The sequence below is a fragment of the Dryas octopetala genome, chromosome 8 (assembly GCF_963921425.1).
Source record: "Dryas octopetala chromosome 8, drDryOcto1.1, whole genome shotgun sequence".
NCBI lineage: Eukaryota > Viridiplantae > Streptophyta > Magnoliopsida > Rosales > Rosaceae > Dryas > Dryas octopetala.
Genome location: NC_141373.1, coordinates 13,382,462 through 13,407,149, shown reverse-complemented (window position 1 = coordinate 13,407,149; position 24,688 = coordinate 13,382,462). Strand labels below are relative to the sequence as shown.

General features: G+C 36.9%; 4 protein-coding genes across 5 annotated transcripts; 2 read left to right on the top strand and 2 right to left on the bottom strand.

Moving 5' to 3' along the window:
• The first annotated feature begins 3,558 nt into the window (after positions 1-3,558).
• LOC147277401 (sucrose transport protein SUC2-like) lies at positions 3,559-5,991 on the top strand. Its single transcript, XM_086253166.1, has 4 exons — positions 3,559-4,821; positions 5,447-5,510; positions 5,628-5,671; positions 5,806-5,991. Exons 1-4 carry the CDS (start codon positions 3,559-3,561, stop codon positions 5,989-5,991), a joined length of 1,557 nt encoding a protein of 518 aa, XP_086109292.1.
• A 2,497-nt stretch (positions 5,992-8,488) lies between these two features.
• Positions 8,489-12,974, top strand: LOC147277400 (S-adenosyl-L-methionine-dependent uroporphyrinogen III methyltransferase, chloroplastic-like). Of its 2 annotated transcripts, XR_015123902.1 has the most exons (6): positions 8,489-9,154; positions 9,434-9,511; positions 9,616-9,685; positions 10,529-10,806; positions 12,249-12,541; positions 12,657-12,974. XR_015123902.1 is itself a non-coding variant. In XM_086254491.1 (5 exons), the coding sequence occupies exons 1-5, from the start codon at positions 8,615-8,617 to the stop codon at positions 12,396-12,398; spliced, it is 1,116 nt and encodes a 371-aa protein (XP_086110617.1). In that variant the 5' UTR covers positions 8,489-8,614; the 3' UTR covers positions 12,399-12,973. The 2 variants fall into 2 exon arrangements, 1 of the variants encoding a protein (XP_086110617.1); XM_086254491.1 differs by having other exon boundaries at positions 12,249-12,973.
• A 1,367-nt stretch (positions 12,975-14,341) lies between these two features.
• LOC147277399 (uncharacterized) lies at positions 14,342-17,612 on the bottom strand. Its single transcript, XM_086254537.1, has one exon. The coding sequence runs from the start codon at positions 17,349-17,351 to the stop codon at positions 14,703-14,705; it is 2,649 nt and encodes an 882-aa protein (XP_086110663.1). The 5' UTR covers positions 17,352-17,612; the 3' UTR covers positions 14,342-14,702.
• Positions 17,613-18,430: 818 nt separating this feature from the next.
• LOC147277398 (uncharacterized) lies at positions 18,431-23,492 on the bottom strand. The gene is made up of 6 exons (XM_086254089.1): positions 23,351-23,492; positions 23,008-23,223; positions 22,834-22,885; positions 22,143-22,201; positions 19,701-19,746; positions 18,431-18,816 (listed from the first exon to the last, which is right to left on the bottom strand). The coding sequence occupies exons 2-6, from the start codon at positions 23,125-23,127 to the stop codon at positions 18,686-18,688; spliced, it is 408 nt and encodes a 135-aa protein (XP_086110215.1). The 5' UTR covers positions 23,128-23,223; positions 23,351-23,492; the 3' UTR covers positions 18,431-18,685.
• Positions 23,493-24,688: the final 1,196 nt, after the last annotated feature.

Genomic DNA, 24,688 nt, shown 5'->3' with positions numbered 1-24,688 from the left:
TCGAGTACTCTCGTGTTCACACATGCAATTCATAACACATTTTAGGTGTGTGAGAGTCCTTGACCAAAAAAAAAAAAAAAAAAGGTGTGTGAGAGAGGCATCATATAGAGTGGACAAAAACACTTGAGGATCCGATTTTTTTTATTTATTTGGAGGATAGATGATCGAATTTAAGTACAAGGTGGGCAATTTAATGGCATTTCTAACTGTATTACTCAACAATAACTGTAAAGATTATCGAATATATTAAATAATAATTAATAATTAAGTTGAATAAAAACTAAATATATTATACACATGTAATCGGTGTGCATTGAATATGTATGGTGAAGTTTATAGTAGGAATATTGTGAAGGAAAATGAAGAAACTAATAATGTGGGGTAATGTTATTGTAATTACTATAATATCATCCTTAATTAATTTTTGTAATTCTTACTATTTTTGTTACAATTTTAAATATTCTTATCATGATATGTAGTTTGATTTTTTTATCTTATCCAATAAGATCTAATTTTATTAAAATCGTATAAAATAAGAAGAGTGTAGTTCACGTTTTCTATATGAGGATTTGACAATAATAGGATAGTATAAATAGAAATTCACAACATTTTGCACCACAACATATTGCTTCCTCAAAACTTGTTATTAAAATCTTATAAAGCAAGAAAAGCACTCTTGACATTTCTATATTAGGATTGCCAAATGGGGTTCCTGTTTATAATTATATCGTGAAGGCTATTTCAGAAAAACCTTTATGCTCCTCCTCTGTACCAAAAAAAAAACCTTTATGCTTCTTTTTTTTTTTTTTTTTTTCCAACAAGATGTATCAAAGTCTTACTATGAGATTTACACTTGAGAGTTGAGACTTCCTCTAATAAAAGAGAGATAGATGTCACTAGACTAAATGGTCTAACATTCAACTATGTCATATGAAAAAAAAGAACCTTTTTTTATTCAATGATCACTTTTTTTTTTTAAGTAGTATGACGAGTAACACTCACTTTTTTGCCCAAATGCACAAACAAACTACTAAAAGAAGTACTAATACCACTAGACCGAATGATAATTGGTCTATTGTTTTAATGATTTAAAGTTAGAATTAAATAATATATTAGCCAAAGAATCAAAGAGATCGAAATAATGAAAAACATTCCAAAAGAATAAAAGAAAAGAATATATTTCTTGACTTGCTGACAAAGGATTTTAAAGATATATGGTAACAAATCGTTGTACCTCGGTTACCTTCCATTAGAAGCTAGATATGTCACTAAAATTTTAAATTTTTTTGAAATTAAGTGGTGCAGTTGAGTAGGAAAACAAGAGTATTAGACCATAATTAAGGCATTGTATTTGTGGCAGTGGCTGAACGTACTGGCTCTTCTTGAAAAGGAAGATATTAATGGCGATTGCAACACTTGGCAAATATGAATTACACAATTGAGACTCAGACATAACTCTAAACGGATAAGGGCGAGTCCAGCTTTTGCAAAGTTTCCTCCATGCAACACCACCACTGGCGCCACAATAAATTCCCATATTTTGCACATATTGAGGGCCTACTTATATATCAATTTCTTAATTATCTTTTTTTTTTTTTCAAGAGGAAACAGAGAGGATATATTAGGGCCAAAAAGGGATTCAAGCATTTTGACTAGGCTAAATCATTTCAATTAGACTTAAAAGAAAATTTTCATTATTGTCTCACACTCTCACTATATATTTTCATTATATATTTCCTCAAAATATCAAATCTTTAGTAACATTTTTCACAAAAATAATTCTTATCTTTTAATAATTGTATTTGTTAATGAGCCGCTCCAGTTGATTGAACTGTCAACATCGTTCGAACCTTACGATCGCTCACATCTGGACAAAGTTTTGTCCGGATACAAATATGCATTGGTCCGCTTTTAATTAGGTATCATCAACATGCTTTCACTTGCAACTTTATTGGAAAAAATGTCCACTTTCTATGTAATTAAGCCTAGTTTTCTATTTCTTGGGCAAAAAAAAAAACCCTAGTTTTCTATTTACGTTTTTATTACAAAGGAAGTCAAAAGGGCAACGATGGATGGAGTAATTGGTTAGTATTAGAATAGATTTATGATTCGATTTCCACCGATATATATAACCGGATTAATTGCATGATGATAAACGTCATTTTCATAAATGAACCATCCATCAAATAAGTATCAAAGGTTCCCTTCATGGAGTTTGAACCTCAAAACCTACTCCAAGGAAAGAGAGATTATTGTCATTTGATCAAATAATTATTAACCGGAGCTTGTATATTATAAAAATAATGAAAGACATTCAATATAGAACAATAAATAATCAGATATAAAAATAGAATGGATTAGTTCATGAGAAGAAAAATTAAGGCGATTCAAAGGAAGAAAAAAGAGCGCAAAGTACGTTAACAAATTAAGATGATTTTTTTGGATATTTAGTGCAGGTTGGCAAACTTTGGTCTTTAGCGTGATTAGTTTTGGCCTATAATATATCGATTTGAAGGGAATGAAGAGACCTTTTGCTACGTGGTTTAGTTTTTATGGGACGTAACAAAATTTTGTAGTTTTGTAAACCGATTTTCAGATCGAAAAATTGGAAACTAAAAAAAGTTGGTTTAGTTTTGGTAAAAATTGTTTAAGGTATCAAAATTGTATTTATTATAGTTTTTAGTAATATTTTTGTAAATTTGGATTTTCTATTCCGTTAATTTTAAATTTATAAAAGATTAGATTTGATTTCCTTTTTTCAGTTATAAGATTATATTTGATTCCCTTTTCTTATTAGGATTCAATTTGACCTGATTCGTATTCAAACCCTTCTTTCAGGCTCTGTTGATTCATATACCATGAGAGATCTCGCGTGGTCAACAATCAAGAATTCAAGACTACTTTCTCCGACACAGAATCTGATTGTTTTAAGGAAATAATTTCATTGTACCTTTAATTTTATTTGAAATTTGAAATTTTGTAATAGTGCTATATTTGATTGGCAAAATACAGTGTATTAGATCATAATTTAAGGCATTCAGACGCTGCTCATGAGCTGACTCTTCCAGATAAGGAAAACATCGAGTATTGATTTTTGTTGTTGTTTTTTTTTTTTTTTTCTATTAGTATCCCATTTTAGTAAATTTATAAAAGAAAAAAAATTATAATTAAATTTTTTACAAAAAGAGGTGAGAAAATAAGACAGAAAGGTGTGAATAATACCACCCCTGTAAGGAAAAATAGTATTAATTGCGATTTGCGATTTGTACACTTGGCAACAAAGATTTTACACAGCCGAGACGAGACTCAGAGGGAGGCATATAACTCTAAACGGATAAGACCAACTTTTGTCAGTAATTGGTTTCATGCAAACACCACCCCTTCTGCATCAATAAATTTCCATGCAATCCCACCAACTTTCTCAAGTTGCAAACAAAATCCAGAGCCTCACTCATTTCTGAGATTCCTTATCTTCTTCTTCGGCTTTCTTTCGCTGAGAGAGAGAGATAGACACAGTAAGCATACATTTAGCTGGCTATCATAGCATTATAGCCAGCCATGGAAGTTGAAACTGGGAATGAGAAGAATATGAAGCCAGGAATGGAGGTTCAATCAAGCCCGTTGATAAAGATCATCTTGGTGGCGTCGATCGCCGCCGGAATCCAATTCGGTTGGGCCTTGCAGCTGTCACTGCTTACTCCATATGTGCAGCTCCTCGGCATCCCCCACAAATGGGCCCCCTTCATCTGGCTCTGTGGGCCCATCTCGGGGATGTTGGTGCAGCCCATCGTCGGCTACCACAGCGACCGCTGCACCTCCCGCTTCGGCCGCCGCCGCCCCTTCATCGCCGCCGGCTCCGTCCTCGTGGCCATCGCCGTCTTCCTCATCGGGTACGCCGCCGACCTCGGCCACATCTCCGGCGACGACCTCAGGAAGACGATCAAGCCCCGCGCCATCGCGGTGTTCGTGGTCGGCTTCTGGATCCTGGACGTGGCCAACAACATGCTCCAGGGTCCCTGCCGGGCCCTCCTGGCCGACATCTCCGGCACCGACACCAAGAAAATGCGCACCGCCAACGCCTTCTACTCATTCTTCATGGCCGTCGGCAACGTCCTCGGCTTCGCCGCTGGGTCCTACAGGCACCTCTACAAAATTTTCCCCTTCACCCTCACCAAAGCTTGCGACGTCTACTGCGCAAATCTCAAAAGCTGCTTTTTCATCTCCATCGCATTGCTCTTATCCCTCACCGTTTTGGCTCTCACGTCCGTGAAGGAAACAACAGCCGCCGATCGAACGGACGACCAAAATGCCGGCTGTGACGAGACGGAGATAGAGTCACCGCCTGTGCCCTTCTTCAGTGACATAATTGGGGCTTTCAGAGGGCTACAGCGGCCCATGATGGTTTTGCTCCTGGTGACGTGTCTCAACTGGGTTGCGTGGTTCCCGTTCTTGCTCTTCGACACGGATTGGATGGGGAGGGAGGTGTACGGAGGGCAGGTGGGCCAGGGGCCGTTGTACGATTTGGGGGTCAGAGCCGGTGCGCTCGGGCTCATGCTTAACTCCGTGGTCTTGGGGGTCATGTCGCTCGGGATTGAGGTCGTGGCGCGTGCGGTCGGAGGGGTCAAGCGCGTGTGGGGCATTGCCAACTTCGTGCTCGCCGTCTGCTTGTCCATGACGGTGTTGATCACCAAATTGGCTCAGGCGAGTCGGCGACACGCTTTCGCCGCCTCGGGTGGCGCCGGAATGGATTCGCGGCCGCCACCACCGGGTATCAAGGCTGGTGCATTGACTCTCTTTGCCGTGTTGGGTATACCTCAGGCGGTAAGTAATCTTCATATTGATTATTGTACCCAAAAAAAACAAAAAATCTTCATATTAATTATAATAATTAATGAGATAGGTAAGTTTTTGGTGTCTCATATTGCTATATCTGATTTTCTTTTTAAAAAAATTATCTGACCTTTTTAATTATTAATTTATTATTATTATTATTAATTTTGTGGACAGTTTTTTTTGGTCAAAATTTGGTTGAAAATTGGTTGACAAATGATAGGCAGTTAGGTACTACTAAATGGATTTGATCACCTAGGAGTGTGGTGTGGGGACTCAGTTGCCTCGGTTTGCAAGTAGAAAAGGGTATGACCCATATATCAATGCCTTTTGGTTTTATCCATGGCCATTTAGTGCCATGCAGATAAGATTAGTTCTTAGTTCACATTTTACCAGACATTTATTACTGGATAAGATGGTATCAGTGCAAATCAATGTTATGAAGCACATTCCAGGACCAATTCAATTCTTTAGAAAATTCATTTATTGGATTTTGGAAAATTCACTTTGATTAATTAATTAGGTGATGCTTGCTGAAGATTGTGCTGCAGAAGAAAAACTTACCAAACAGTCGTTCTATCCATTTTTTTAATTCTATCCATTTTCTTTTACACAGGTGACCTACAGTATTCCTTTTGCCCTGGCATCCATATTTTCCAGTACTTCTGGTGCAGGCCAAGGTAAAGTTTCTACCTGTACAAAGTAAAACTAACTCGATCTATATATATATATGTTGATTATTTGAGAAAATTTTCTGAATCACCTACGTACTTAATTTGGATTTTTGAATTTTACAGGGCTTTCCTTAGGAGTCTTGAATCTTGCAATTGTTGTACCACAGGTAATTAATATTTACATTAATCCTTAGGAACACAAAGGCTCACACACATTTCGCATTAATCCCCCATTGGAGAACTATTCATATATATATATATAGTTACTTACCCATGGTTCCTCAATGAATCGAATTTGCAGATGATTGTGTCTGTAACAAGTGGACCATTTGATGCTTTATTTGGAGGTGGAAATTTACCAGCATTTGTGGTGGGAGCCATTGCTGCTGTAATAAGTGGAATATTGGCACTCACTATGTTACCATCTCCACCACCTGATCTTCCTAAAAATAAAAATGCAAGGGCTGCAGCTGCTGCATTCCATTGACCACTTGCTTGCTTGCTGAGTTTTAACTCTTTTAATTTGTTTCTATTTTGTTTTATTTTTCACTTCAATTTCTTTCAGTTCTTAATTAGTGGGGTTTGTTATAGGTTTTCTCCTTATAAAGAGCATCATCAAATTAATGGAATGCTACTACATGTATTGCCGTTTAATTTGTCCATGCGTAAGCGTGTATATGAGACAGTCGTACTAGCTTTTCCATCACTTCTTTTCTTTTTATTATTATTATTATTTTATGGTTTTTTTATAATTTACCCACTTAAACTTTGACCTATTTACATTTTGCCACCTAAAAAAAATTTGAATAAATGTGGCACATGAATTTAAAAAATTTTATAATGTACAACCTCGATCCGTTACATTCTGTTAATCTTTCCATTAAAAATAAAGGCATTTTAGTGTTTTCATATATAACCAAACCGATAAGTTTGGATAAATGAACATATCCATTAAGACCTTAACAATTTGGTTATGGTTGGCAAAACTACCATATATAGCCATTCATGACCTCCCTAAGAAATGACCCAAATCTTATCTCTGCCAAAGCCCAACTACAATTATAGGCAATTAAAATTTCCAACTAAAATTAAAAAGAAATTTTTTTTACTAGTGGGAAGTCACTCCAAAGGAGGTTTTCCTCCCTTCTTTGGTATGTCTCTCTAAAATTAGAGAGACCCCAAAAACTAGGGAGAGAAAAAGGGGGGAAATTCTAGAGAGAAAAGCTCAAGAATTGCGAATGTTGGTGTAAAGTGAAATGGTGGGGTTGAAGGGCTGTGATTTATTTGGGACAAAGTGCCAGGATTTTTTTTTTGGTCAAAAAGTGCTAGGATTGAATACAAGAATCTATAACCAACACTCAAAACAACGTAGCTTTAGGCTGGTTCCATACTCTTTTAACGCACAAGTAAAAAAAGGCGGGTTTCGGGTTGGAAAACGAGTACTGGGTTGAGTGCTACACGAATGTAGGAACTAGGGGTTGATGTTGTGAGAAAAAATGGTTCGGGTGACGGATTCGATTCGGCGCATGCGGGTCACTGGGTGTGGGGTGAACAACATGTCATTTGCAGGTCAGCGTATCATGCACGCCTTGTTGCATGAAGTGTCGTTTGGGCTTTGCTTGCTATGTCAGTGTGCATCATCCAATCAAATTTTACGAAGCACTTGTTTAGCCCACGTAAGCAAATTTCATATTTTCTGATTTTAATATTAATTCAAACTTAAAAATTTCACAAAAAATAGCTTGGGACTTCAAAAAATTCCTTGAAAAATACTATGGACTCATCTTAGTGAGTACTATTTTTCAAAAATTCCCTGAAAAATATTATTTTGACTTCCAAAAATTTCCTGAAAATTCCAACTCCCCAAAATAAGTTTTGAAAAATCAAAATAATTGACTCAAACTTCAAATAAATATAGAAAAATTAAGAAAATTACAAAAAATGTGAATAATTCCCTAAATAAATTTGGAAAAATTTCTCAGGGTCTCACATGTGGGTTGCCGATGCTGGGTTTAGGGAGGGAGGAGGGTTTGGAGGCTGTAAGCAGGGGTTGAAAAGGAATAGTTGGAAAAAAATTGTCGAGGCAAATAGTATCTTCCTTAAAAATAAAATAAAGAAAAACAAGAACACCAAATATAGCTCTTATACAACGCCTTCTTGCCGCTTCTTCGATGGAAAAAAGAGTGTGAAAAGTGGTGATCCTGCTATCCCAATAATAAGTAATCTGATGGTGCTAATGGTTTGAGTGATAGAAAAATAGTACAAAAGTGTTACATGTCTATGCGAGGATTCTTTTATTTTGTTGGATTGTTTACTTTATATGTTTGGGTTGATTTGAGTTTATAATTATAATGCTGCAACCATTTTAGATTGTGCTGAATTAGTTTAGATTAATATTTTGTACATCTTATTCATCATAATCATTTTATTCAATTTTTAACACATTTTGGTTAAAGTCGATTTAAACATCTACCTCTATTTTGGTTCAAAAAATAGGCCCAAATAGTCATAGCAAAAGAAAAAGAGGAAATTACAAAAATAGTTTATTTATTAGTCGTTAAATCTCATTTTGATCCACAAATTTTTTTAAGTTTCATATTGGTCTATAAATTGTCTGATGTGTTCTCTTTTGATCTAAAATAGACAATTTTATCTCTTAAAGTCAACTCATTGAAACAAAACTGAGAGGCAAAATTATCCGATTTTGACCAAAATAGAACACTTTAGACAATTCATGGACCAATATAACACTTAAAAAAATTTATGGACCAATATAACACTTAAAAAAATTTATGAACCAAAACGAAACTTAGCGAATAATAAGTGGACTATTTATGTTCAAAGAAAAATATCCCTCTCAAAAATGCATAAAAAAAGAAAGAAGAAGGCAAATTGCCAAAACAAAAGAAAAGTGTCCCTCTCAAAGCCCTAAAAGCCACTTGGCCTCCTGGTCCTCTCAAGAGTCCTGCATTTCAAATCAAACTCAATCTCCCTCACGCCAACCTCAACCCCAATACTTATATAGCCAACACAAAAACAAAAACAAAAACAAAAAAACACAAACTCAAACACTGATTCTCTTCCACTGTAAATCGTTCTTTCTCTGTGTTATGGCTCTTGTCAGTAGGCTTCAATCTCTGTCTTCCTCTCTATCTTCCACCCATTTCAGAAAACCTAACTCCTTAAACCCACAACCCATTTGTTCTTTACCTTTCAACTCTTCTTCTTATTCTTCACCTTTTACAGAGAAGAGTTCTACTGAGAGGTACCAGAGAGACCAGTGGCTGTACAAGAACCAAGTGGAGCAAACCACTCTATGCTCTCTCCCCTCCGACTTTGATGATTCTTTAAGGCAAAATGACATTGCTTTGCAGCTACCGGAGCTGAGAAAGCTGCTTCAGGTGCTGAGAGAGAAGAGAGAGAGTGAAGGAGGGTGTGGTGGAGGCAACTGTGGGCCTGGCAATGTGTTCTTGGTGGGCACAGGGCCTGGGGACCCTGAGCTCTTGACATTGAAGGCTGTGAGAGTTATTCAGAGTGCTGATTTGTTGTTGTACGATAGGTTGGTGTCCAATGATGTGTTGGATTTGGTTGGCTCTGGTGCTAGACTTCTCTATGTGGGAAAGACTGCTGGGTATCATAGCAGAACCCAGGTAAAGCACTAATCTTTATTAGCATTTCTTGTTTTAGCTGAAACCAAATTTCAAATTTTTTTTTGGTTTTCAATTGGGTTTTCTCTCTCACTGTAAATTTTATGTCTTTGGGCAATTTCGTGAATTGGGTATTTGGGTTCGTGTTAGCTTGCATAATGTTTTAAGGAATTGAATTAGGGTTTTGCTTGACCTAATATTTGGTGCTACATAAAGTTTGGTTTTTCCAATTGGGATTGTGTTGTATTGGGAAATGAACTGGATTGTTTTGCCCCCCTTTAGGAGGAGATACATGAATTGCTACTGAGTTTTGCTGAAGCTGGAGCTACTGTTGTGAGACTAAAAGGAGGGGATCCACTGGTGAGTTCCTATTATTGAATTTTAGAGAGCTATGACAGTTTGTTACATGCATTACCGTGCACTGTCTCGTAAAATTATAGTGAGACATATTGTTTGTCTTTTAGGTGTTTGGAAGGGGTGGGGAGGAGATGGATTTTCTGCGACAGCAAGGAATTCAAGTGCAAGTTATTCCAGGTACAATTATAAATCAGTCTTAGTAAATGTTGTTATGTAGTTGAGACATTATATGAGAATATTAGAATGTCTCATGAACATTAGATGGGTCGATTATTTACCCTTTTTTTTTTTTTTTTTTTTTTTTTTTTCTAAGTGAGGATGTTCAACATGTTGAGTGGAGCCAGTGTAATTTATGCCACCTCAAAACATTGATAAAATTTCAATTGTCATTTCAGAAAATTTAGCATTGTCCGCAGTGGAAATGGATCTGTTATCCTTGAGCATTATGACCTATGTAATTCCTGTTTCAAAATGCTTAACATTCAGACGTTTCATTGCCATTTTACATTTTTCCTCATTGAAAATTCCTTATGTAAAATGCACCTGAGATTAGCATACATTGCTTCTTAATTCCTAAAGATTTTTTTGAATGCATAAGCTATAAAGTTTTAAGTATGGGCAGGGAGCAGTAGTGAGATGAAATGAATGGATATGAGGAAAATAAAATGGCAAGGTAACTTTTAATTGAGGGAAACTCTTGGGAGTCTTGATCAGTTTGACTATGCTATAAGGTAGTAGGACTCTTGGCACAACTTTCACCTATCTAGGTTGTGAGTCTTGTTACCATTTTTTCATGTAGCAAAGAACTCCTAGGTTTCTGACAAAAAACAAAAAAAAGGCTCCCAGCTTGTCTGTTGGAAAACAAGATTTCCCTCCTTTTAGCCAAATTATGCATCCTTCTTTGTCTTTGACATGATTATTTTCTTAAACAGTAAAGCTTTTATATGGTTTCGGATAGCTTGGTAAAGATCACCTGATAGGGACTTGTATATATATGATCAAATCTTTTTTACTTTTCAGGTATTACTGCTGCTTCAGGGATAGCAGCAGACCTAGGGATTCCATTAACTCATCGAGGTGTCGCAAATAGTGTCAGATTTCTCACTGGGCACTCCAGGAAGGGAGGAAAAGATCCTCTATTTGTGGCGGAGAATGCAGCTGACCCTGATTCGACCTTGGTGGTTTACATGGGTTTGTCGACTCTCCCTTCTCTTGCGCAAAAGTTGGTGCATCATGGTCTGCCACCAAATACACCAGCTGTTGCAGTTGAGCGAGGGACCACACCTCAACAGCGCACGGTAAGGATGATCTTCTATTTGTGCATTGTGCTCCCATGTGTATACTGTGTTGCATTCCAGATGTGTCTATTTCTTTACCTAAATATTTGAAATTTATGTCATTGGTAGTATTAGGACCTCTCTCATTAATTATTAAACTGACAACCTGGGAGAACTCTGTTATTTTTCTTAGACACAAGGTTGTGTTATGCTTGTGTGGAATACCTAATTGCCCCTTAATAAGTACGTAAATTGCCAAATATGTATTGATATATCTACGGAAAATAGGACAATAGAACTGTCATGGACAGTGAATATGCCATTCAAATTTGGAGAAGCTTGTCAAGCATCATCACCTAAATCAATTTAGGTATCCTTATAATTACTTAAATCAATTTAGGTATCCTTATCATTACTTAAATCGCTCTAGACATCATTTCTTTAAATTGTTCAACTATATATGAAGCCTTCACTGAAAAATACTGTTTGCCACCGGTTCTATATTTTCTGTTGGAAGCTTATGTAGATTAGAGAAATTGCCTTGTGCAACACCTAATTGTCTCAGGTTATAAGTGTACTCATGGTTTTGATTCTTGAAAGTGAGCATTTTTCGTGCAAAGTTAGTCCAGGTTAGGATTGATTTCACTGCACACTAATAATCAAATAAGAAAGCCAGTAGCCACTTTTTGTATATAGGTCTACCTTATTGCTCTGATATGTGTTCAGAGATGCAGTTGGCTAATTCATCTATATATTCTCATTGCAACAGTCACAATGCATTCACTTAAAAGTATGTGGCACATCAGTGGCGACAGATTCCTAGATATTTCTGAGGAACATTTAATGTGAAATATGTTTTTTTTTTTTTTAATGAGATACAAAATTTTATTGTAATTACAATCACAGTGGACAAGTTGTCCACTAAAAAGCTGACTATCAGACATTACAATTGTATTATATAAAAAAGGGCCTGAAACAGTGAAACCTAAAAAAGGCATTCCGGTGTGAAATATGCTAATTGAAAAGGCATTCTGATGTAGAAACATTTTTCTGATCAAAAGATGTATAAACATTTTTGCTAACTGAAGCTTTCAATCTTTTCAGAGGACATTGGATCCAAGTTTTAAAGTACAATGATAATAAAGTGCTAATGAAGATGTTCACTGGAAATTCAAATGATAATGTATTTCCAATACGCTTGATTTATATTAATGACCCCTATCAAGGTTTGTGATACTAACATAGTTTCCCCTTGTGAAGAATTTTAAATCGAAATAGAAATTGAAAATTTCCTTCTATTTTAATATGCATTTGTAGTCTTGTTATTTGCATATTTGAATTAAGGGCAAACTACTTAACCATGAGAAATCTGTATGGTCTCTATTCATCAACCTGAGGTGCCCATTTCCAATTCTCATCTTTTCGATGGAAAGCTGATTATTGTTGCATATGCATTCATACAGGTTTTTGCAGAACTGAAGGATCTTGCCAATGAAATTACATCAGCAGAGTTGGTATCACCAACGCTGATCATCATCGGGAAAGTAGTAGAACTTTCACCATTGTGGCCACATCTTTCAAAGGAAGTGTCCTGTCTTGTAGAAGCGATATAGACACATTTGAGGCATGCACACAAGTATTTTTGCCATCCAATTTGACTTCAGATCTTTGGCTCACTGCTTATGACTTTATGTAATTCAGAACTTCCAGCTCATTATCAAATCAATTTGAATGGTGGAGGATGACCAGTTAATAGGTAAATTAGCTGCTGCCATTGACGGAGTCACATCTTGTTTCGAGATTTACTGAGATTGATTGATTTAGCATGAGCTAATTGCTTATGAGCAGAGTCTGATGCTTTATTGTACCAGTCAAATTTCTTCTGGGGACGAATGAATCGCTTGCACCGAAGAGAATGAGAGAGCTGTGTTTTTGCTCACTGTCAGACACAGAAAACAAGCCTTCTGATATTGCATTAATCTTAAACCAAGGTATTAGCATCAGGGTCATTTTGTAACATGAGTGATTAATTTATGTAGACAATTGAAGGACTTTTGCAATTATTTCAATGATTTGATTTTGCGATCAAATTTCCTTCAATAAATTGGTTCACATTAACAACGTAATTTTCTTGACTGGAGATGAGGTTTTCATTACATTTGCATATAAACAAAAACACATGGTTATATGAACTAGTTATTAGTACAGCGGTATTTTTCTGCAACATCTGCAACATTACGGAGAGGTTCCAAGTTCAAATCACTATTCTCCAAAATATGATCGGTGAGCTTTTTTGTAATATCAAGTATGATATAAAAAGCCTTTTGGGGACGGACAATATATTGGATTTTTATTTTGGTTATGAGGGCATCAACTTTCATGGGTTTGGCAAAAAGATCAAGCTCTGGATACTTAATTTAAGAATGGGATGGGCTGAATATTACCATTTTAGGCTGTGGGTTGAGCTAAAGTACTACACACAAAACTCAGCTTTGTTGAATTGCTTCATGCCCTTGCTGTCATCACCACGATCTCCGATGATGCTGGCTCTAATTTTGAAAGCGTGTTGTTCCAAGGAATCCAAAAAAAGCAAATCAAAATCATCATCGGGAATTCCCATAATAATTTCCCACTTCCCCCATAACTCATATATCTCTTACTTGTAATTCATCATTAATTGTTATAATATATACTTGAACTTGAAGGTACTGAATCTGAAGACTGAAGACAGTGAAGAGGGTATGTTGATTCGTCTCGATCATGCTTAATTGCGTTATATTCATGAAGTTTCATTGGCCATGCATGTTTAGTAGTAATGGCAAATCAGGATGATCAGGAGGAATTTTGAATGTGACAGACAGTCAAATATGAGTTTATTCTCACAACATGTATATGAGACCCATTATAAAAAATTAAATTGGATCCTGCATACAGGTTGTGAAGTTTGCTTGTTTCTTTCTCATCCAAGTCATCCCTTGTTCAATTAATATATAAGTAGCTGCCTACCTGGTACCAGTTGAAACTGTCAGATTGCATGCATTAGAATTGCTCAAGTAAATGGATTTTGATCCTAGTATGCAGACAATTGCTTTTACACGTATATCTATTATGAACGAGACCCCCAAGCAGGCATATGTGAGGGTCCAATGTTATCCAAGCTTGGCTCTAGAGTCTAGTCTAATTGGGATACTCAAAAATCAAAATTAACCACAAAAAAACAGAATCTTATAAATTCAATCAAAATTCACTTGTGCTAAAACTTGTAAGAAGACAAAGAACTCAATCTAAATTCCTATTTTATATAATAAATATGATCGAATGCATCAAGAACTAATGCAAGAATGTACATTCCAAAGCACCCTGAGCCCTTGATCAAGTTCTCTTAAAAAGATCTAAAGTCATTTCTGTAACAAAATGATTCTTTTGAAGATTTCTTGGCTACCCATGTTGGCTATTTGGTTCCGGTTTGATCACTAGGCTGCCAATTACACCATCCATGCCTTCAATTTACACCTTTTTCATTACAGTGGAAGAGATCAAACCGTTAAACTATCCTAATCATAAAATATGTCCCCACGCTCCTTCACCACTTGGGCTAATCTCAAGGGATTAAACATATATAATTTTACACATTGAACAAGCAACCCAAATAACACATGGTATTTATATGAAAAACCAAAAAAGAAAAATATAAGAAAATAACATAAAAGAAGATGCCGGTATGATGAAATGCAACTTGAGATATTAAATATATACTTGCCTCATGACCTTCACAAATACTTGTACACTTTAAGTACTACAGCTACAATCAGCGTCTGGAATATCCATGTGTACACCAGAACTCAAGAGCAACAGGAAAGGCCACTTTCAACATAAATAAGAACCATATCCTGGTAAAACTACAATGAAGATCATTATTATGTTCCATCAAACCCGTCAATCAACATTGAATATGTCTGAGGATGAAGCTGGCAACCCATCTTCTCCATGATGCTCACCAGCTCAGAGCAACTATTGACATAACCCCTCTTAACTAAACCATCCAGGAGAAGTTTCCAAGCTACTTCATCATAGTTATATCCACAACGAAGCATATTGCAGAAAATGGCATTTGCCTTCTCGTGATTCTGTTCATCAAAAAGTCCACATATAAGCAACTTGCATGACTCCAATGCTGGTAAATAACCATGCTCAAACATGGTGTCCACCAGCAATGCTGCCTCTCCATACACTTGCAACTCACAGCAACATTTAAGAATAGAATTACAAATATCCTTGCTGGGTGATATGCCCATATCTCTCATATGACTAAATAACTTTTGGGCTACTTCCAAGTTCCTCGCTTTGCAAAGTCCCATTATAAGCTGGCCAAAAGTGTTGGTATTGGGAGCACAACCACATGCAACCATCTTCTCAAAGAGCTCTAAAGCAATTTCAAAATCCATTGTCTTCCACAAATCAAGTCCCAGTATATCATTGTTGGTCTTAATCGACTTTCCATTTGAGAGATGTTTGATTAATAAGTAATACGTACGATGAGAAGGCTCGCAATCAGCATCAAACATGCGCTTAAGAACATCAAATGCACAATCTATTAATCCCATACGTCCATATGCATCAATTAAAAATGTGTAAGTCACCGAATTTGGGGCAATTCCTTCTTCATTCATCTTAATCATCACCTCCTCTGCTTCTGGTATATTCCCTATGCTGCAATATGCTTGAACAAATACACTGTAAGTAACTACACTAGGTTGGTTACCGACCGAAAGCATGTCATTGAAAAGCCTATGAGCATTGTCAAAGTCACCATCTTTCAGCACTTGGTTTATCAGAATAGTGTACTGCCAGATGCTAGGCTTCACACCAGCACTTAACATCTTCTGCACCACTAATGATGCTTCCATTATTTTCCTCTCTTTGCACAGCCCATCTATCAAGGCAGAGTAAGTAAATGAATTTGGCAAACAATCCTCAATAAGCATTCTATCAAATAAAGAAAGTGCATCACTGATTTTCCCAACCTTGCAGTAACCATCAATTAAAGCAGTAAATGTCACTACATCTGACTTGATGCCTTTTTCCTTGAGAGAATTAAACAGGGCTTGAGCTTCCTCTAATCTCCCCTTCTTACAAAGAGTGTCGATGAAAACATTGTAAATCCGCTCGTCGGGAACCAAACCACTATGATTCATCCAATTAAGCAACCTATAAGCACTATCAAAATGACCTGCTTCACACTGCCCATGGATTAACGAGTTATATGTAACTAAGTTTGGTGAGAGGTTCCGTTCAACCATCTTATTAAGAAGTGCCATTGCCTGGTGGACATTATTCCTTTTACAAAACCCATAAATCAATATGTTGAATGTGTAAGCATCTGGACAACAATTATTAGCTTCCATCAAAGAAAATATCTCAAAAGCCGCCTCAACTGTTCCCTCCTTGCAATACCCATCAATCAATGCATTGTATGTGACAACACTAGGAACAAGCCCTTTCTCCAACACCCTGTTTAGCAACTTGCTAGCATCATCAAGCTTATTTTCCTTACACATTATAAGGATGAGCTCAGTATAAGTATAGCAATTTGGTTCGCAACCCTTCTCTTTCATCTCATTAAGTACATTAATCACTTCTGATTTCCTTCCTAATCTATACAATGCACGAATCAGAACAGTATATGTTAAAATATTTGGAAAACAATCATCCTCCCCCATGTGAGAGAACAACTTGAAAGCCTCATCAATCCGATCAGCCTCACAAAGACCATGTATTATATTAGTATACGAAATCACATTTGGCCGACATCCCTTATGGGGCATGAGCTTAAAAATCTGAAAAGCAGTATCCACATCCTTATTCCTACAATGCCCCATTAGCAAATGATTGTAGGTATTCGTATTGGGTCTCAAACCCGCTTCCACCATCTTATTGACATACAAGTCTGCCACAACCACATTGCCGAGTTTGCAATACGCATACACCATGGCATCAAGCGTAAATTTATCCGGCACAATCTTATCATCCAACATTTCCAAATATAGAGTTTTCACATCTTCAATAGGTAAAAACTTAGACAGTGAGCGTAAAAGGAAATTGTAGGACCTGTCAGTGAGCTTGAACTGAAATTCATGATGGGGAGCACCGCGGTTCATCAGGCGCAAAAGGTCCAGCACGAAGCGGGTGTCGCCGGCCGAATTGCAAGCCTTAATCATCGAAATTCGGATGTTTTCCGCGGGGCCCAGCAAGCCATTGGAGAGCAGAATGTTGAGCAATGAGGAGTGGCAGTGGACGTTGTGTTTGTAGCCGGGTTTCTGGGCGATCCAAATGAAGAAGTCAAGGGCAGTACGAGGGTCCGGATTGAGGGCAAAGAGGGAAGAGACATGGGATGGGGATATGGAGGGGATTAGCTTTTTGAGAGAAGGGTGTTTTCGCCATTTGCGGTTGGAGAGGATCGTGAAGAGTTGGGAAGAGAGGTCTAAGTTAGAAGAAAAAGACTTGGGAAGGAAGAGGACGGGGTCCCGTGGGCTGATAATGGCCGTCAGTTTTCTGATGATAATCATCTTGGGATGATCCGACGGCTGAGATGACGGGGAGGAGTCCTCTGAGAAATGCTGTCAAATGGTTAAGAAGGAGGAGGAGGAAAAGAGTAGGGTTTTGATGCTTCAGCTTCGACTTCTTCAACTTCAACATTAACATGGACGTGGGTGATGGTGAATGGTGATGGTGGTGATATTCATGATTGTTTTGTTGCAGAGTAGCCGTAGGTAAACTTACTGTATTTGTGCTAAGGGACCTGCAAAGCCTCAAAAGTGTGTTTTGAATTGTGTCATTCTCGTATGTCGTTGCTTTTGCCTTTACAGATATATGTTTTTTAAGAAAATTAGAGTAAAATCATTGTCTACAAGACTACAACCTATTATACCCTCACTTGTGGATATGTTGTTGCTCACTTGTCCTAGCCGGTCTTGTCAACATATATATATTTTTTTAAATCTTCAATATCATTAACAAAAAAAAAAAAAAAAAACCTATAGGTGTTGGTTGACTCCATTGACCCAAGGGCCCTACCATGTCTTCGTCACTGCCTCCCCTAACCTCATCCTTACCAACCAGAATTTGGACTAAGAAGGGGTACCTCTCCCAAAACATGTGCCCTTGAGGCCAGCGATGTCGTTGGTGTTGCGAGAGAGGGTCATAAGAAAAATCGCCGGCTGGCCATGAGGTGGAGGTGGAGGGATCGCATGAGTATATTAGGGGTAAAATAGTCATATAGTAAAAGTTTGAGAACCAAAACTTTTGCTATTTGAGGGTAAAATAATCATGTCACACTTTTCTAATGAGCCTTCACTGACCTTCACTATGACACACAGAAGCCCATTTTTGTTTTTTAATAAGCCCAAGCACACATCTATAACTATATGTTTCTACGACTTATTTCATTGTTGTATTGTTGTATGATAACTTCATTATTTTGAATGCACAATTGTTTTTCTCAAGATATTCACAACAATAAAAAACATCTTTACATAATTATAATTACTTTCACAAACAAAACATTAAGAGAATTAACTTATTTTTAAAATAATTAATCATCAAGTATCTCCAACAAAAGTAAACATTTTTTTTATAAAATAAGCAAGACAGATCAACTTTTACCATTGAAAAAAATATATATAATTATTCATTTGATTTTACACATGCTACACAAGAAACTATTTCATATTTTATGCCAAAAAGAATTATTTAGAAAATATATGTCATAATATATTAACAAAAATAATAGAAAAATCAATTAATTAGAGGTGAGGGGGGGCCTATGTCCCCCCTGCATGGTCCCTATGTGGCTCCGCCACTGGCTCCTCATATGAACTTGGGCACGTAAAACTACTGTGCATTACAGTGTAGAGGAAGTTCTGGACTTGTGCATCTTTTCATCTTGAGAAGTCGAAGGAGGCACCGAGGAGGATGAGACCACTGCATGATAAGACGAAGAAGCAAGTTGGGCCAAGGCTGGAACGGCACCACCTGCAGATTTTCCATAAGGCATTAAATAACAGTCCACTAGAGATTTGTAAAATCGTAAAACAAGATCCAAGTTTTTACATATATTGAATATTATCTTCCCTTTAGTGCCAGACAGTCGAAAAACAGAAAGATATCTATCCTTATTGGCCATTGTATTACTATTATATAGTTTCTGATTTGTCTTAAATCAGCCAATCCAATAGCTGAAAGGAATCATCTCAAAGTTCACACCAGAGATGAGAAATAATTACTAAACTATCATCATCATATAAGAACTGCTCAAGTTTCGGACCACGACTACTTCACTTAATAGATTAGTATTAGCCTCCTATCCCAAAATGAAATGTGCGAACAATCAGCCTAAGTAGTGAACAATCAGCCAAAAGAAAACTATGATAACTTTTTCCTTTTTTTTTTTTTAATAAGAAACAAACTTTCATTGAATAATAATAAAATTTACTACACAGGGGACAAGGTGTTCCCTGATAAGAAACCATAATACGTACTCTGATGCTTTGTCAAACACATTACTGAGAAAAGTTTTGAGAACATGTGTGAAGAAAGAAGATTATGTCAAATGTACCAACTTGACCAATAATCTTAAATCCCAAATACTACGATTGAGACACTACATGATGATTATATTGTATACCTAGTTGCTCCATAATGAATACTTTGTAGGCACCTTGGTTATGAATGACTTCCAACTACCACTAACAAAGAGGCATGTTGTGTAAAGACCTAAACCTTTGAATATGACAGGTGTTCTTTCAAAATAATTTCTCCAACAAAATTTAAAATCACTAGACATCAGTCATAGTAGGTGAAAATTAACAAATATCCCAGACCATGAACATAGATACCGTAACAAGACAATCACTGACCTGCCAAACCTGCACAAGCTGAAGAGAATACAATCACTGGCGGAGCCTACAGTTGAAAATGGAAGATTTATGTCACTCACTATCTTTACAAGTACACAGTAAAAAAAAAAAAAAAAAAAAGCACATACAAATAACACAACAAAGAAATTTCAAAAACAACCCAAGCCTAATATTTTACAAACATAGATTGAAAAGTGTACATATATGCAGACGCACAACACACGCACGCATGTACATGCACAAAATCCAACCCGTGACAACCTAACTGTTAAAAAACAGGTTAGGCAAAGCATCCTTTTTCCCCCTAGCAACAATAGAGTAAATTGTCTTTCCATACAAAAACGCAATTTTTGTTTAAAAAAAAAAAAAATCAAATACACAGGCTAGTTATACAATGAGAAAGATTGATTAGAGGTTATAAGGATTTTTTTTTATGAAATAATTTAAGTCATCAAGGATTTATTGAAAATTATTTAGAAAATTATAAATTAAATTGAATAAGTTTTGAAGACTCAAAGTTTGAAGTTTAGGCTGTAGAAAATTGGTACAAGTCGAGAGGAGCCCATAGGAATTTTTGGATATCTGACACTAAATTAAGGTTCTTAACCAAAAAATGATTACACATGTTTGAGAAATGCGGAAGAAATGCCTGAGAGATATCAATGCAACAACAAACCAAATGTAATATGATCTTAATTATTTAACAGCCTAACTCCAAACTATCAAGTATCATATTAAACTTAGCCGCAAAGTTGGCATGAACCATGTGACATTTTCATTTTTACATTAATATGCCATCTTATAGATATAAATATGTTATCCATACAAGTTTAGACAGTCAAAAAGGTAAAGCATAGAACTTCAATTTGTATTGAAACAAAGACATCCAAAAGGGCCTCCCTTGACCAAATTCCTTGAGATGTAAGAATAAAAAAATTGGTTGAATTAGTTAAATTCATGTCCACGAACACCACCGAACTAAGCTGGATCCTAGGGCACTTAAGTGCGTCTTTCTACGCTATTATGCCACTCGGGAGGGCTCCTTTCTATGGATTTCACAGTTATCTTTATATATATTGTGGCTCATTTCTTAACAAGTTAGGCTTTTAGCGAACAGTGGTTGTGTAAGATGGTATCAAAGGTCTGATTGCAGGTCCTAAATTCGAAACATCCAATCTCTATTCCCCAATTGTTTGTTGGTTTGTAAGGTGCAGGGTAGGACTGGACCTGTATGTTTCTCTCTCTACATTTCTCTGCCTCTCCACATGCAGGATCGGGTGTTAGCTTGATAAATATTATTGGCTCATTCCCCAACAGCTTGAGCTTAACGAGTCTAGTGGTTGTCTAACATTCAACATGCGCGAGATTGAAGCTTATTTTTCAAGGGAGCACCAAAAACTTCTCTTCAGAGGTAAAGGTGTTCTGAAGAGAAGTCCTGATATGTGTTACCCACACTATTAGAGTTGGAGCTGGTCACTAAGTCACCATAAAAAAGGAGAAGGAATTGAAAGTCTATGTGAGGAAGAACAAAATAATAAGGCACATTTCCTCGCCAACCAACTAACAAATGGACTACTAATCCTATGGATTCCAAGATTGTTTCTAAAACTTTTGTCAAACCTTCAACTTATTCTGAACCTATTACTTTTCTTGATGTTCCAATTGATAATAATTTCATTGACATGGATGTGTATATGATAGTCAATTAGTTTCCAATAATGACAAAATTACACTCGTCATTATCGTCTTTCTTGAACATAAGCCTCCTTCTCTTCATGGTATAATAACTCTAACTATTAGAATGTCTTCCACTTTGATCTTGTACAAAAGTGGAAAGTATCTATGGTTGAGGAAATGGAAGCTCTCTAGAAAAACTTCACTTGAAATCAGTCGAGTTACCAAAAGGAAAGAAGACGGTTGCAAATGAGTATTTAAGGTGAAACACGCACACAGTTCAGTTGAGTACAAAGCAAGATTAGTAAGCAAAGGTTATATAAATAGTCCAATAAAATAGATTATCAAGAGACATTTGCACATGGGAGCCTAAGGGATATGGCAACAAAGAAGCGCTTATGGGGTGTGAAAGGATCTGGAGCTAAAACAAAAAGGCAAACAATGATAAATCAGTAATAAAATCAGCATGTCAGTCCAAAATATCAATGATATTTCAAAATTTCCAAGGTACTGATATGGAAATGGGGGGAAGTTGATTTCTTCCAAAGATGTTGCCGAAAATTTGAAAATTCACGGACCTCAAGAACACAGCAACTATGGTAAGAAATAAGGGAAAAAAAAGGTTCAATTTTTTAAGAAAACTTCAACGAATATTGCTGGACTATCGCTAGGTGTGTTGCTGGGGAAGGATCTGCAGCTTATAGCCTATGGAAACAGAGGAGTTGAAGCAGGGTATTTTTAAAATAGTAAAAGCATTGAAGAACTTACACCAATGAAAAAATGTAACCACATAGGTCCTTTTACCCATCTACGAACAACAGGCATCACTGCATCCAGAAACACAAAAATAAAGATAGAATTAGCTATTAGTATTTTAATAAACCTAACTATCAACACCTGGACAAATTACTCATGGAGGGTAAAATTCAAAAAGGTTCACATGCATGCATCTACATATAGAAAAATAACACACAGGTAGGTATATTGTTGATTGCTAGTAATATCTTATGACATGTGCAAGAGATAGCAATGCACAAAGGTGTTAAGAGACATGAAAGCAAATTAATTTTCAGCTAGCTGGAGAGGGAAACAATTTATTAGTCAAACCCTTCTAAAGCCCTTTTCCAAGTCTAAACATTTTATTTCTACCTCTCTTTGGAAGAAGATCAGAAAATTATTTCCCATCCTAGTTTCTATATGAAAAACCACCCTCCAATTTCTCATAATGAACAAAAGATTTATTCCTACAAATTCTTTACATCGAGGCGTAAAAAGAGGCCAAAGAGACTTGACCCACCCCATAGTCCTCCTACCATTTCAAATTTCTCCTCAAAGGTTTGAAGAATTTTATCATGACAAAGGGAATAAAATGACATTTTAAATAAGTAAAAATAACCATACACAAGGCTCACTATAAGATGAAAGTTAATAAATGTCCAAAAAAAAAAAAAAAGATTACCATGGTTGAATCCATAAAAAGCACTTGCTGTGCCACCAACAGCAGAGCCAATCTGTACCATGACCAAATCACCACACAAGATCAGTAGTCCAAATTTGGGTGTGTCAAACAAAATTTCTCAATTTGTGTACGAGGCTGGTAAAAGAAGAAAGAAGAAAACAATTAAAACCATACCATAGAAAAGCTATCCCTGACAAGGGGTTGAACGGTCCACTCGCTAGTTTCCATCTCCTTGGAAAGAGGACCCGCACAATGATGGCATCTCATACTAGTTCTAGGTTTGGATTCAGCCATCCCCCTTTCTCTCTGAGTAAATTCTCCACAAGACCCCTTTAATGGTATATCAGGCACAAAGGTTTCAATGGTGAACCCCAAGGCAGAGATGAAAGCCTGTAAAAATTTTCATGTCAGCTGAAAGCGGGTAAGGTCTGAAATTGAAAGAGAAGGGAAAATTTTCATGGTGCAAGAGACAGAGTCACACAGAGAATAAGAGGAAGAGGAAGAGAAATTGGCTTACCCACTCTGTCAGTGTTGACAGTGCTGCGTTGCGAGAGAGAGAGGGGTCTGAAATTGAAAGAGAAGGGAAAACAACGAAAACGACATCGAACGCAAAGCTAGGAAATAGAGGAATGGAATGCCACAGTCGCCCAGCCCAAAGTCACTCACACTAAAGAGAAAAACTTTGGTGCGAATAGGGATGGCAACGGGGCGGTTTCGGGGCGGGTTTGCCAATACCATACCCGCCCCGCCGGGTAATCGGGTCCCCATCGGGGGTATTTGGGGCCCCTATTATTTTCAAAAAAATAATTTTTTTTATTAATAACATATCAAATTAATATAAATATATAATATAATAGATGAAATACATTAAAATTCATCATATTATATTACAATAATACTAAATCATAAAGAGAACACTATTAAATTTTAAAGATATACAATAAAAATTAAGAAAATAAATTAAAATATAATTATGTAATATAATTTTTTTATTAAACGGGTATACGGGGCGGGGCGGGGATGGGGATGGTATTACTATACCCGCTTAATCAGGGCGGATCCCCACGGGGATTTCCGGGGGCGGGGAATTTTGCCATCCCTAGGTGCGAAAGCTCCTGCCACTTCAGCATGCTAAGTGGCAAGACCCAACAAATTAAAAGTTGACATTTGTCAGCCATTTTATAATGAAAAAAAAAACATCATCCCTCCCATCATCTCTCCGACGAAATTATTATATGTGACCGTAACACTACGTAACATAATGACTTAGTATTACCAATCTATTTAAACTATAGCATGTGGACAATTTTAAGGGTTTTTTCTTGTATTTTAGGGGTTTTCCTAGATTTTATACATGTGTTAATTATTATACACGTATCATAATTTAAGTAGATTGGTAACATCACGTCATCATGCCGCATGGTGTTACGGTCACACACAATAATTTCTCCTTCTTCCTTCCCCCTCAACCTGACCCACCCTCCACCCACCCCTTCCACGGCTCCACCCGACCACCTCCCTCCTCCCCCCTCCACCTGACCACCCCCGACTCCTCCCCTTCTCTCTATCTCTCACTTTTCCCTTCCCCCTCTCTCTTCGCTACCCAAATCGGTGGTCGTGTGGGTGGATGAGTGGGTGTGTGTCAAGGCTAGGTGGGTGCGTGTCGGGAGAGATCTCCTTCTTCTTTCTCTCTCTCTCTACCTAGCATGTTTTGATTGGAGTTCCCTACCACTAAGCATGATGACGTGGCAGGGAACCCCCCACATAAGTTTTTCTCTACACTAATCAATTGAAGAAGGACACGTGGTTTTGCATTTCAAAATTTTTATTTTATTGTTAATTCCTTTTTTTCCCT

Coding starts and splice junctions, on each gene's coding strand:
- LOC147277401 (XM_086253166.1), top strand. CDS start 3,559: ATGGAAGTTGAAACTGGGAATGAGAAGAATATGAAGCCAGGAATGGAG. Junction 4,822..5,446: donor TGTTGGGTATACCTCAGGCG/GTAAGTAATCTT, acceptor TCTTTTACACAG/GTGACCTACAGTATTCCTTT. Junction 5,511..5,627: donor TACTTCTGGTGCAGGCCAAG/GTAAAGTTTCTA, acceptor TGAATTTTACAG/GGCTTTCCTTAGGAGTCTTG.
- LOC147277400 (XM_086254491.1), top strand. CDS start 8,615: ATGGCTCTTGTCAGTAGGCTTCAATCTCTGTCTTCCTCTCTATCTTCC. Junction 9,155..9,433: donor GGTATCATAGCAGAACCCAG/GTAAAGCACTAA, acceptor GCCCCCCTTTAG/GAGGAGATACATGAATTGCT. Junction 9,512..9,615: donor TAAAAGGAGGGGATCCACTG/GTGAGTTCCTAT, acceptor TTTGTCTTTTAG/GTGTTTGGAAGGGGTGGGGA.
- LOC147277399 (XM_086254537.1), bottom strand. CDS start 17,351: ATGATTATCATCAGAAAACTGACGGCCATTATCAGCCCACGGGACCCC.
- LOC147277398 (XM_086254089.1), bottom strand. CDS start 23,127: ATGGCTGAATCCAAACCTAGAACTAGTATGAGATGCCATCATTGTGCG. Junction 22,886..23,007: donor TCAGGGATAGCTTTTCTATG/GTATGGTTTTAA, acceptor GTCATGGTACAG/ATTGGCTCTGCTGTTGGTGG. Junction 19,747..22,142: donor GGTTACATTTTTTCATTGGT/GTAAGTTCTTCA, acceptor TTTCAACTGTAG/GCTCCGCCAGTGATTGTATT.